The sequence below is a fragment of the Lactuca sativa genome, chromosome 7 (assembly GCF_002870075.4).
Source record: "Lactuca sativa cultivar Salinas chromosome 7, Lsat_Salinas_v11, whole genome shotgun sequence".
NCBI classification, from domain to species: Eukaryota; Viridiplantae; Streptophyta; class Magnoliopsida; order Asterales; family Asteraceae; genus Lactuca; species Lactuca sativa.
Window position 1 is genome coordinate 28,185,393 of NC_056629.2, and position 11,578 is coordinate 28,196,970.

General features: G+C 33.1%; 1 protein-coding gene across 4 annotated transcripts; it reads right to left on the reverse strand.

The window, feature by feature from the left end:
• Positions 1-4,100: 4,100 nt before the first annotated feature.
• Positions 4,101-11,238, reverse strand: LOC111892692 (uncharacterized). 4 transcript variants are annotated; one of them, XM_023888746.3, is made up of 17 exons: positions 10,807-11,238; positions 10,156-10,281; positions 8,231-8,302; positions 7,971-8,084; positions 7,464-7,541; positions 7,191-7,322; positions 7,016-7,078; positions 6,798-6,887; positions 6,089-6,166; positions 5,893-5,973; positions 5,661-5,774; positions 5,497-5,592; positions 5,242-5,352; positions 5,011-5,163; positions 4,787-4,897; positions 4,486-4,595; positions 4,101-4,373 (listed from the first exon to the last, which is right to left on the reverse strand). In XM_023888746.3, the coding sequence occupies exons 1-17, from the start codon at positions 11,063-11,065 to the stop codon at positions 4,287-4,289; spliced, it is 1,875 nt and encodes a 624-aa protein (XP_023744514.1). In that variant the 5' UTR covers positions 11,066-11,238; the 3' UTR covers positions 4,101-4,286. The 4 variants fall into 4 exon arrangements, with proteins under 4 accessions (XP_023744514.1, XP_023744513.1, XP_023744511.1 ...); XM_023888745.3 differs by having other exon boundaries at positions 7,191-7,313; positions 8,231-8,311; XM_023888743.3 differs by having other exon boundaries at positions 8,231-8,311.
• Positions 11,239-11,578: the final 340 nt, after the last annotated feature.

Genomic DNA, 11,578 nt, shown 5'->3' on the forward strand with positions numbered 1-11,578 from the left:
AAATCTCAACTTTATTTTCTTAAAATTTTTTCTAGAAAATTAAAAACAATTTTTTATAACCAGACACATTCTTAATGTTCATAATTCTCTAAAAATTAAAGTTCAAGTTCAAATATATTTATGAATTCGACTTATAGTTAATCTTTAATATAAGAGAAATTAAAATGTTTTCTATTTTTTATATTTACAAATGTTCCTACCCAATAAAATTATGACAAATGTCAACATTTCATATTTTTTTAACTAACATATTAAGGCAATATTAGGTATATATCAAATAAAATTAAATTGAATGGTGATTTGTCATAATATTAGTGGGTAAAAATAATTATATACATAAAAGGTAGGAGGTAATTTAATTTCTCTTAATATTATCTAAAATTCATACATAAATATTAATTAATCATTGTGATAGAATCTTTTAATCTTATAATCACGATCTTATATAATAAAAAACAATCATATATAAGATTTCGATTTTGACAACTTTGGTTATTATACATAAAATATATGTTGCCTAAAATATGACCTAAATTATGTTGTGGTTGTGTCATTTTAACCTTTTTATTAAAGGGTATATATGTATTTTATTATTAGTCAAAACTTTTACCAGCTTATGTGTTATCAAAACGTTACACTAATTATCACATGTTGACACTTTACTACATATTTCCATGTCCATTGTGAATACCAACTACCAAGTGTCAAATTTTCAATCGGTATTAACAATCCTGTTTTCTTTATGATTTAGGTTAAAATAACAAGTTAAAAGCATCATACTTTATATAGTTTTAGACATAAACTAATATTCTGAAATGACGCAAGTAATTTTCCAAAATGAGCGAAGATTAATATGTCACTATTATACATGAAAAGTACTTTGTTGAATGGAAATTTATAGTAGGTTGATTGATATATTGTGTTATTTGATCCTTATGATTTTAGTCAATTTCGAGTTCATTAAGAAAGTCGGTGGTATAGAAATAGAGGTAGGGGTGTTCGTTTGGATGGATCGGTTTAATCTGATCTGATCAAGTGAATCCAAATTAATTTCGATTTTCAAAACGTGGATCTAAATAGCCCAAACTAAATTCAAATTAGATCCTATCCAACCAAAATTCGATTGGATTGGTTTTTTACGATTCGGATTTTGAGAATTAAGGCATTTTAATAAATATATACTTTACTATTAACTTACTTTGTAATATAAACTAAAAAAATATTGTTTGGTTAGTTACGTTGTGAATTAAATTTTATAGATAACGATCAAGAAAAATATATTTTAGTGTATTACTTTATAGACAAGTTTTTTTACAAGAAGTATATATTAAAGTATTATAATAGATGAAAATTTTGAATATGCTAAAAGAATAATTTAGTAAATTTATAAATTATTAAAGATATATATTAAAAAAAACAAAACAATAAATTGTTAATCGGTTTTTTTGGACTATTCAACTTTTATTTTATAAACCAAAATCAATCCGAAATCCAAAATAATAATTCGATTTTGCTAAAAACTAATGCAAAAATCTAAATATCTGAAGCAAATAGTCTGATCCAAACTGTCCAATTGGACAATTCGATTTTATCCTAATAATCAACAATCTTACATAGAGGGTTAAACTGACACATCTTTTAATAGTATTTTTGCCTTAAAAATATTAAAATCTTTTAAATTATATAATTTCAAATATACAAGCAAGTAGACTAAATGTCAATTTTAGGTAGGCTAAAGTCATAAACTATGTGGAGCATTATTATAGGTGAACTAATTATATATATAGATGTCTCTACACCCCTAAATAAATAACTTAAAACGTCACTATGTTTGATATATATTATTATTAGCACAAATAACAACTAACTCACCATTTAATGCAATTTAGAGTGAAATTTATAATGGTGTTTTTAAATATTTTGATAGATAAACAATCTTTAAAAACTAAACATATTTGCCACCATATGGCAAATATGGTGGCAAAATGAGATGAATAACATTTTAGTTAGTTGACTGTGGTGAACTCAACATCATTCCTACCAGCCTAATAAAACTTGAGATTGTCCATGTATAACTATTAAAGGATTAAACACTCTCATTTGTTTATCTATTTGTTGTTTTTGGAAAATAACATAACTGCCTTAAAATGCAACACATTTGACATCAGTATACTAAAATACAAAAACCTTTGACATTGATAGTTTTCATAAAAGTTTCGTTTTCAGAAAAAAGTTGAAAAAAATAAATTAATTAATTAATTAACATAATAGCCTCTGAATAATCTCCTTGTAAATACACAATCAAGTTCGCTATATTAAATATAGCCATCTTTTTATTTTTTTTACATTATAAAAAAATAAATAAATAAAGTTTATGTACTTTCATGTTTTTTAGATTTATTCCTTTTATTTCTCCGTATGATCAAAATTTCCTAAACTTGAAACTCCTGCTAAGCAAATTTTTTTCAAAATTTCATTGTTACCGAACCAATTGTAGAGGAGAGGAGAGGTGATTACACATGGGTTTATTGGGAAAATGACTTAGGAGGGTAACTACGTTTTATCTCTGTTCACATATTGGCAACTTCTTTTTTTTGTACATAATAAAGCAACTAACTTGTTTTAACTGTTTAAATTACATCAATATTACCGGCTAATACCTGTTTTAACTGGTAACTCAAAGGGAAAATGACTTAAGAGGGTAACTACCTCTTATCCGTGTTCACATATTGGCAACTTCTTATTTTTTGTACATAAGAAAGCAACTAACTTGTTTTAACTGTTTAACATCTCAAAATCATGACCCAAAATTTCGTTTTTAATTTAATACTAAAACCATAATTGTCAAACCATTAATTTAATACTCCGGCATCAGGCCTCGCCTGACATCGAGCCCAACTCGGTATACAGATCTGTCTCTCTTAGGCCCCGCCTATCTCCGGGCCCTGTCTGCTAAAAACATACAATCATATAACATGCTAACACATAAAGAAACATACTTTACTGTATCCCTGTCCTAAGAAACATACTCTGCTAATAATGAGATACGGAACATCGTCCGTACTCAACTAGTGATGAGATACGGGACCTCGCCCACACTCACCTCCCTACCAGGCACATACAAGTATCACACACACAACAAGTATAATCTAACATGCAAACATTCCTCGGGCACCCGCTCGACATCGGACCTTGGTCTGGAATAACATACTAGCATACAATGCCTAGGGCTAACCCCCGAGTCTTCCTACTCATAGACTACATGGGCTGGCATTGTGGCCTTAGACTCATTCACACAGTGAGGAGACTCACCTTGCACTGCTGAAGCCCTGGCTGGAACTAGCTGAGTACGGACGAAGTTCTATATCTCATTATTAGCAGAGTATGTTTCTTAGGACATGGATACAATAGAGTATGTTTCTTTATGTGTTAGCATGTTATATGATTGTATGTGTTTAGCGGGCGGGGCCCGGAGACAAGTGGGGCCTAAGAGAGACAGTCTGTATACCGAGCAGGGCTCAATGTTAGGCGGGGCCCGATGCCGGAGTATTAAATTAATGGTTTGACAATTATGATTTTAGTATTAAATTAAAAACGAAATTTTGGGTCATGATTTTTGAGATGTTAAACAGTTAAAACAAGTTAGTTGCTTTCTTATGTACAAAAAATAAAAAGTTGCCAATATGTGAACACGGATAAGAGGTAGTTACCCTCTTAAGTCATTTTCCCTTTGAGTTACCGGTTAAAACAGGTATTAGCCGGTAATATTGGTGTAATTTTAACAGTTAAAACAAATTAGTTGTTTTATTATGTACAAAAACGAAAAAGTTGTCAATATGTGAACACAAATAAAAGGTAGTTACCCTCCTAAGTCATTTTCCCGGGTTTATTTGTGGAAATTTTATAAGTATGTGGGTCTTTTTTTCCCTCAATTTTCAAGGTTCCGATAAATTTAGACTTTTAAGATGACAAAAAAATACGTTTTCAGCTTCTAGGCATGGATCACACATTTTTTTCAACTTTTGACTTTGTTATTTTGGTCTTAGTTATTCCGGTCAAAATGTTGGACTAAAGAACCTAAACCACATAATTCGACACCATTTAATATAAGGTTTAAGATGATAAGATAAAGAAGTCATACGCTTTGAATCACATTTTCTATGTTAATCTAGAAAAAGATGAGGTTGATAAGAACTGGAAACCATATACAGTAAAAATAATAACAATAATAATAATTTTGAGGATTGGTGAGAGCTTTAAGGAGTTAGCATAGCATGTATCAAGTGTTAGTACTTGAAGCCCGTTTGCACACGCCTCAAGTGGCGTCGGGCTCGCCGCTGCTGTTCAGAAAGTGGGGGACGCCGATTTTGATCCTGCCAATTTTTACATAAAAAATAAACAAATAAAAGGGTATTTTAGTAGGATTATAATGGGAGGAATAGGAAATATTTATGTAAGTATAAATAAAAGCAGGAAGCAGCATACTCCGATTTCAGTTTCGGTGCTGCAATTTACACATCTAACTTTTGGTGCCCCGTATGGGTACATTAGCAGCACGTCACAACCTCCACATATCACTTGCCCTACTTCATGTTCTGCATGCAATGCCAAACAAACAACAACATATTAATATTAATAAACTCTTGCTCTCTCTCTACATTCAAAATAACAATCGCTTAAGATGGCATAAATAATAGAGAAACTGAAAAAAGATAAGAAATCGAGTTATATCAGATGTATGTGGAAGAAGAAGAAATTACGGAGAAAAATGGAGGGAGGAACGGACCTTCGAGGACGTAATTTTCTTCCAAACAGCATCCACACTCGACATAGCGAGCACCTTTTGGATAGCTGAGTAATCGTCTACAAGAACCACACACCATTTGTCCCATTTCTTCTTGTTTGCACATCATCAAATCAAATCAAATCAACCACTGATTTTGAAAGTGTGTTTGCCATTCTAAAAACTAAAAGATAACTATACAAAAAAAAAAAGACCAAATAACTCACCAGGAATAGGATTATTAGTTTTTTTTGTTGTTGTGGATGGGGGCTGTTGTCTTGAAGGTGGTTGTGGTTGTGATTGAGGCCTTTCTAGTTCTACAACAACAGCAGCCTCCACATTCTTTTGTTTTTGTTCAAACTCCGTTCCCATTCTTTCACCTTAACAACATGTTTCATGTTTTAGCTTTTTCTGAATTTAAATGCATTGACATTGAATAAAAGTTTTTCAAAGCTTGCCTATTGAATGAGGAGGAGGAGGTTGTGGAGTTGAACTTGAACCCCAACCTTGCCCTTGCCCTTGCCCATCTTCATCTTGTTGTTTTTGTTGATCATCCTCAATCTTCGACTCTAATAATATCATATCAGATGTCAGCCAGTTAGTGAACAAGCTAGATCTAGGTAGATAATTACTTATAATCAACCATGATTCGGACAAACACCAGAAAGAATTCAAGAAAATTCCAACATCAACCATTATCAATTATGACCGACCTGATGGAGGAGTACACTTGGAATCCCATCCAGGTGGCGCTCCTTCGTCTGTTTCTGAGTCTTGTTCTTCCACTTTTATAGCTGACTTCTCACACCCTATGTATATTATTTATCTATTAGAAAGCCAATGCCAAGCCAACAAATAATTATGATTTAAGATTCACCTGAGGGAGCTAGTTCAAGTGCTGGAGCTGGACCATCATGTGGTTGTTGGGGTTGGGGTTGGGGCCCATCTCCATTTTGAACATCATGTTGAATCTCCTCTGTTGTCTTTATATCTGATATGATATCTCTCTAGTAGTTAGTTAGGACTTAGGACACATGCCTTATAGTTACAAGATAAGATAATAGGATAAAAGATTATAACAATTAACCAAAAAGAGTTGTCTATCTGACCTGTTGATTCGGGTTGGGGCTGATCCCATCCAGGTGGAGGTCCTTCGTCTTCTTCTGAGTCTTGTTCTTCCACCTTCACATCTGAGATGAGTTTTTTCTTACTTACATATCATGATTCATGAATGATGCCATGGTTATCATAATTCTTTTAAATGAATCTCAGTTGCATTACTATGATAATAACAACAGGTTTCACCTGACAGAACTAGTTGTGGTTGGGGAGTAGGATGTTGTCCATTCCAGGCATCTTGTTGCGCATCCTCAGTCTGCATATCTGAGATATGTCTTCTGCTCGTTAGGATATATCATAATTCATAATCATGTCTTCTTACACAACAATATAAAAGCTCTACAAGATATTAGGCCCACAGAACATAACAGGTTGTACTGTGTTTGGCAATGCCAATGCCACCCAAAAAAGGTGAGATGTGCAGAAGACGTGAATGCCCCCATCCCATCATCATCGTTTTTTGACAATCTTACACATGTGCAGTAGCAGTACAAATTTTTAAAAAGATTAATATTTCTTGAAAATACAAGAAATTATTTAATTGAAGTTTTGAAATTTTTAAAAAGATTAATATTTATTGAAGATTAGATGAATAAAAATAATTCATAATTAGGGCTTTTGACATAAAAGTCCTTAAGTTTAGCAAGTTTTGTCGGCTTTGTCCCTGTGACAATTTTTTTGCTCCTTAATGCCCAAAGTTTGCCAAGTTTTTTTTTTCTCTTCTTACCTCTAATAGCAGGTTTCCAGGCACAAAACCAGTAAAATTTGACAAACCTAAGGACTTTCATGTCAAATTTGATGAACTTAAGGGCATTCATGACGAATTTGATAAACATACTAAGGGTAAAAACATAAAAAGATAATATAATTAACCAAAAAGAGTTGTCTGTTTGACCTGTTGATTTGGGTTGGGGTTGACCCTTGGAATCCCATCCAGGTGGAGGACCTTCATCTTCTTCTGAGTCTTGTTCTTCCACCTTCATATCTGAGATCATGAAACTTATTTACATATTCTCATTCAAAAACTGAACATAACTAGAATTATAAAAGATTATGACAATTCCTTGAAATGAATCTCAGTTATGTTACTATGATAATAACAAGATGTTTCACCTGATGGAACTAGAACTAGTTGTGGTTGGGGAGCATCTTGTTGCACTTCCTCAGTCTTCATATCTGAGACATGTCTTCTGCTTGTTAGGATACATCATAATCATATGTCTTCTTACACAACACTCATTTCATCACAATCAGATCTAAAAAGAGTTTTTTTTTGTTTGACTTTGACCTGACTGAGTAATTGTTGGAGTTGGAAATGGCATTTGTAATTCAGGTTCAGGCTGACACTTGGAATCCCATCCAGGTGGAGGTCTTTCGTCTTCTTCTGAATCTTGTTCTTCCACCTTCATATCTGAGTTCACTTCTCACATATTACTTCTTTAGGATTATGATTCTTTACATATTCTCATTCAAAAACTGACCATAACTAGTAATAAAGGGTTATGTTCCTTCCTACAAAATCAATCTCAGTTACTACAATAATAATGATGAAAGGTTTCACCTGATGGAACTAGTTCCGGTGCAGTAGTAGCCCCATTCCCATTCCTGATATCTTCTTGCAAGTCCTCCGTCTTTATATCTGCTTGTTAGGATACATGTTAACATCTAAAACTGAAGGGTAATTTCGGAAGACTAACTTTAGATGTATTATTATTTCAAGTTGGGCATCATTAAACTTGTTGGTGACCTATTACTATTAACTATGCCAAGCATCAAGTTTTACAGGTAAACTTTGTGACATGGCAGTGTTGATCCATCCTATGTGGCAAAACCATCCACCTTGTCTTCCACATGGCTTTTTTTTATATATATTTCCTTTACATTTCTTATATGTACTTATTGTGTTATGTGTGACCCACCAAACACCACTGTATTCAAAGTCAATAACTAAAATTCAAGAGATAGGAAAAGTAAGTCTGCATGAACATTCAGTTGGCATCCTGTACATGTATTTATTAATCACAATCATAAAGCATTATAATTAACTAAAAAGAGATCCCTGTTTGACCTGATTGAGTAATTTGTGGATATGCCACTTGTAATTCAGTTTCGGGTAGACACTTGGAATCCCATCCAGGTGGAGGTCCTTCATCCTCTGAGTCTTGTTCTTCCACCTTCATATCTGAGTGTTTACATATCATAAAACTTATTAGGGTTATGATTGTTTAAAAATTCTCATTCCAAAATGAGCATAACTAGCATTAAAAGTTTATGATCATTCCTTCAAATGAATCTCACTTATATTACAAATATAACAAAAGATTTCACCTGAAGCAATTAGTTCTGGTGCAGCATCCTCTCCATTCCGGCCATCTTGTTGCAAATCCTCCATCCTTATATCTGATATGTCTGATCATTAGGAATTTAGGATACATGCCTTACCAAAAAAACAGGTTTACATAACACTCATTTCATCACAACAAAGGAACTTAAAGAAAACCCATACATTAAAAGGGGTTGTGGTCACCTAGGTGATGTGGTGCTAATTGCTAAAACATCCTATATATAGTCTAAGACTCTAAGTAATTCATCAAACAACCTGAGAAATTAGATAGTAATCAAGTGATACAGATTTGATAGAAATCAAGAGAGAAAGAGTGGAACTAAGGCTTGAATTGAACGATTTCCCACTTTTGAGATGTGACAATCTCTCCCATTGACAGCTTCATACAGTAAAAACATGATCCCTAATACTACCTGACCCTTTTATTTGCACACTAGCTTAGCTTCTAGAAACTAACTCTTCTAATAGACTACACCTCATGAGAGAGAGAGAGAGAGAGCTTACACCTGTCTGACTTTGACTTCTAACTAATTTAACTATTTTGACCTTCTATAAGAAGTGAACCATATAGGAAGCTCATCATCAAGCAGCAAAACGAAACCGGTTTGGTGCTTAAGCAACAGCTCAAAGAAAATCCATACATAAAAGATAAATACCTAAAAGTTAACATTTGAAAAGAGCCAGAAATCAAGCCGAAAAACAAGAAACTGGAACGCTTATTTTTATTTATACAAAAAGGGAAATCCTTGAGATTAGGTCAAATAAGGAACTTTCCCCCAAAAGCTAACCTTGTAGTTGAGAACTGCAATTAGATGATGATGATGAGAGACTCAAAGATGATCTTTGGTGATTATATCCGTCTTCTCACCCCCGATGCAAATTCCTTTTATCGTAAGATCCTTATATTTTTTCCATTTTCTTTCATCCGGTATAGATTTCCTTTTTTCATCTACTACTATTTCTTTCTTATTGTGAGGCATTTATAACTTAATGCGGGTATTTAATGTGATACATACATACATACATAGACACACACATACATACACACACGCAAGCGCACACATGTGTGTACGATATGTTTTTTTGAAAAGATAATAATATAATGCTTGTTGAATAGTAGTTGTAAATTTGCTAATATTAGGTGTAAACTTAATGTGTATAATTTTTGTACATAGTTCCTTAGATTAGTAAGGTAGGCTCTAGTATAACTTAAGGCTTCTTGTACTATATACCTTATAAACTACAATTACAACTTTCTCATAGTAAACATGTGGTGTTAGTGATTCAATATTCCCGATTGTGTTGTCTTTCCAGCCATTAAGGAGACCTAGCCAAACCACATTAGCCTGCACAGAATCTTTATCCGATAAAAACCCTAAAAAATCACTGATATCTAAATGAAAAAAATACCCATTCTACTTGCAATCCTTATCTAAATTATAATTTCTTAAGCTGCTATCATTTATCTCCTTCATATTCATATATTGCCCTTGTCTTCTGTTTCCACTCCTAAAAATGTAGGGGAGGCTCTTATTAACATGGTTGATGAGATGAATGCATTACACTCTAATAGAACTTAGGATTTGGTTCCTCTTCCTCCAGGAAAATTGACAGTGGGATGTTGTGGGTTTACACTGTAAAAGTTAATCCTTATGGAAATACAAACCAGTAACATAAGAAACTAAATAGTACCGACATAGAAATATAAGTTACTCTAATAATATAGTTAAATATGTCTTAACTTACTACTGTTATCTTTTTCCTTTTCAAAATTGAAATGGAACAAAATTTACAAGCTCCTTAAGGTACAAAATATTTTGTTACAGATTTCATACATAGTTAAGATGCAGGTGAATGCAAGGCTTCACAATGGCATATAGTATAAAGTGATGATGGCAGCTTAATTCACCTGATGAAATTGCTGAAACAGCTGCAGGTGTAAGCATATGCTCCACTTGTTCTTGTAGCTGATATGTGTTATCCCATCCAGGTGGAGGTCCTTCATCTTCAGAATCTTGTTGCTCCATGTTTAAATCTGAGATGTGACACATTAGTTCTTCCAAACCACAAAACACCTCAAACTTACCATGACAGATTATGAGGTCATAACTTGCAACAAAACTGGTGGAAATTAAATGATAAAACGGGTGTTTGAATATGCTGCAAAAGTGGTTATGGAAATTACTAGTAGCAATAATCAATTTTCCTCTAGTGTTCTAATTTTCTGTTATTAGCACCAACATTATAAGATTTGGAAATGCAGTTAAAGGGATGACATATGAAAACTACTATTGAGGGTGAATTGAAGCTTACTCAAACTATGGCTACCTTTTTGATTGATTATATATGATTCTGATTATAAAGTATTTGAAAACACACACCAAACGCCCCTAATTTTCAAGTGCTTCATAAGCAATTCTTCAATTTGTTCTGAATATCAAACTACATACATCTCGAGTCACATACAAGTATATTAATCGAAGTCCCAATCAAAGGAAAAGAAAATATCAAAACACATAACCAATATAGAAACAGAATTGGGGAAAAGAGGAGAAGATACCTCTAGGGGAAGACGGAAGAGGCGGAGTAGGAGGTAAAGTGGAAGCGGGTGGAAGGTCAATCATGTCCAATAACGGCGGCAACTGTGGTGATCCATCTCCATCTTCCTCTTCATCTTCATCTTCTTCGATTTCCTCAGATTCATCTTCAGAATGATCCTCAGCCTTCAATAATTCTTTTGGTTCCTCTGACTCCAGCTTAACCTTTTTTGGTGTCGGTGGTGACGACCGCCCTGATGGAGCTCCGTCGTCTTCCTCCATTATTGTTCAATATCTGAATCGTCTGACCAGAAAGACACCTCCTGTAAAGTGTATACGCCTCGAACTCTCAAGGGTCCGGAGAGTGGAGTGTGTGCAACAGCCGATGAGACCTCGGACTAAAATTAGGAGGGAGTGCACTTGCAAAATTCAAAGAGATGTCGAAAATTGTAGAATTTTGCTATGAAATCAAATCTCTAAACAATATTATAACATCAAATAAGAACTAATTTTAGATGCATTTTTATTTTTTTGGAATGTATTTATTTTTATATTAATTTGATCTAAAATACTTTAATAAAATGGGATTGGTTACCTCTAACAATGCGTTGAGTCCAAACTTCATACATAAATACTTTTTACCACATGTAATATTTTCATTTAATTTGTCAAATATTATTTTTATAGTTATTTTGAATTAAATTTTTTCCATGTATCATTATAATAAATGTAATAATAAACGGATATCAATTTCATTTATGAATTTACCTTCTAATTTGAAATTTCTCAAGTTAA

Coding starts and splice junctions, on each gene's coding strand:
- LOC111892692 (XM_023888743.3), bottom strand. CDS start 11,065: ATGGAGGAAGACGACGGAGCTCCATCAGGGCGGTCGTCACCACCGACA. Junction 8,085..8,230: donor ACCAGAACTAATTGCTTCAG/GTGAAATCTTTT, acceptor GTAAACACTCAG/ATATGAAGGTGGAAGAACAA. Junction 7,079..7,190: donor TCCAACAATTACTCAGTCAG/GTCAAAGTCAAA, acceptor GACATGTCTCAG/ATATGAAGACTGAGGAAGTG.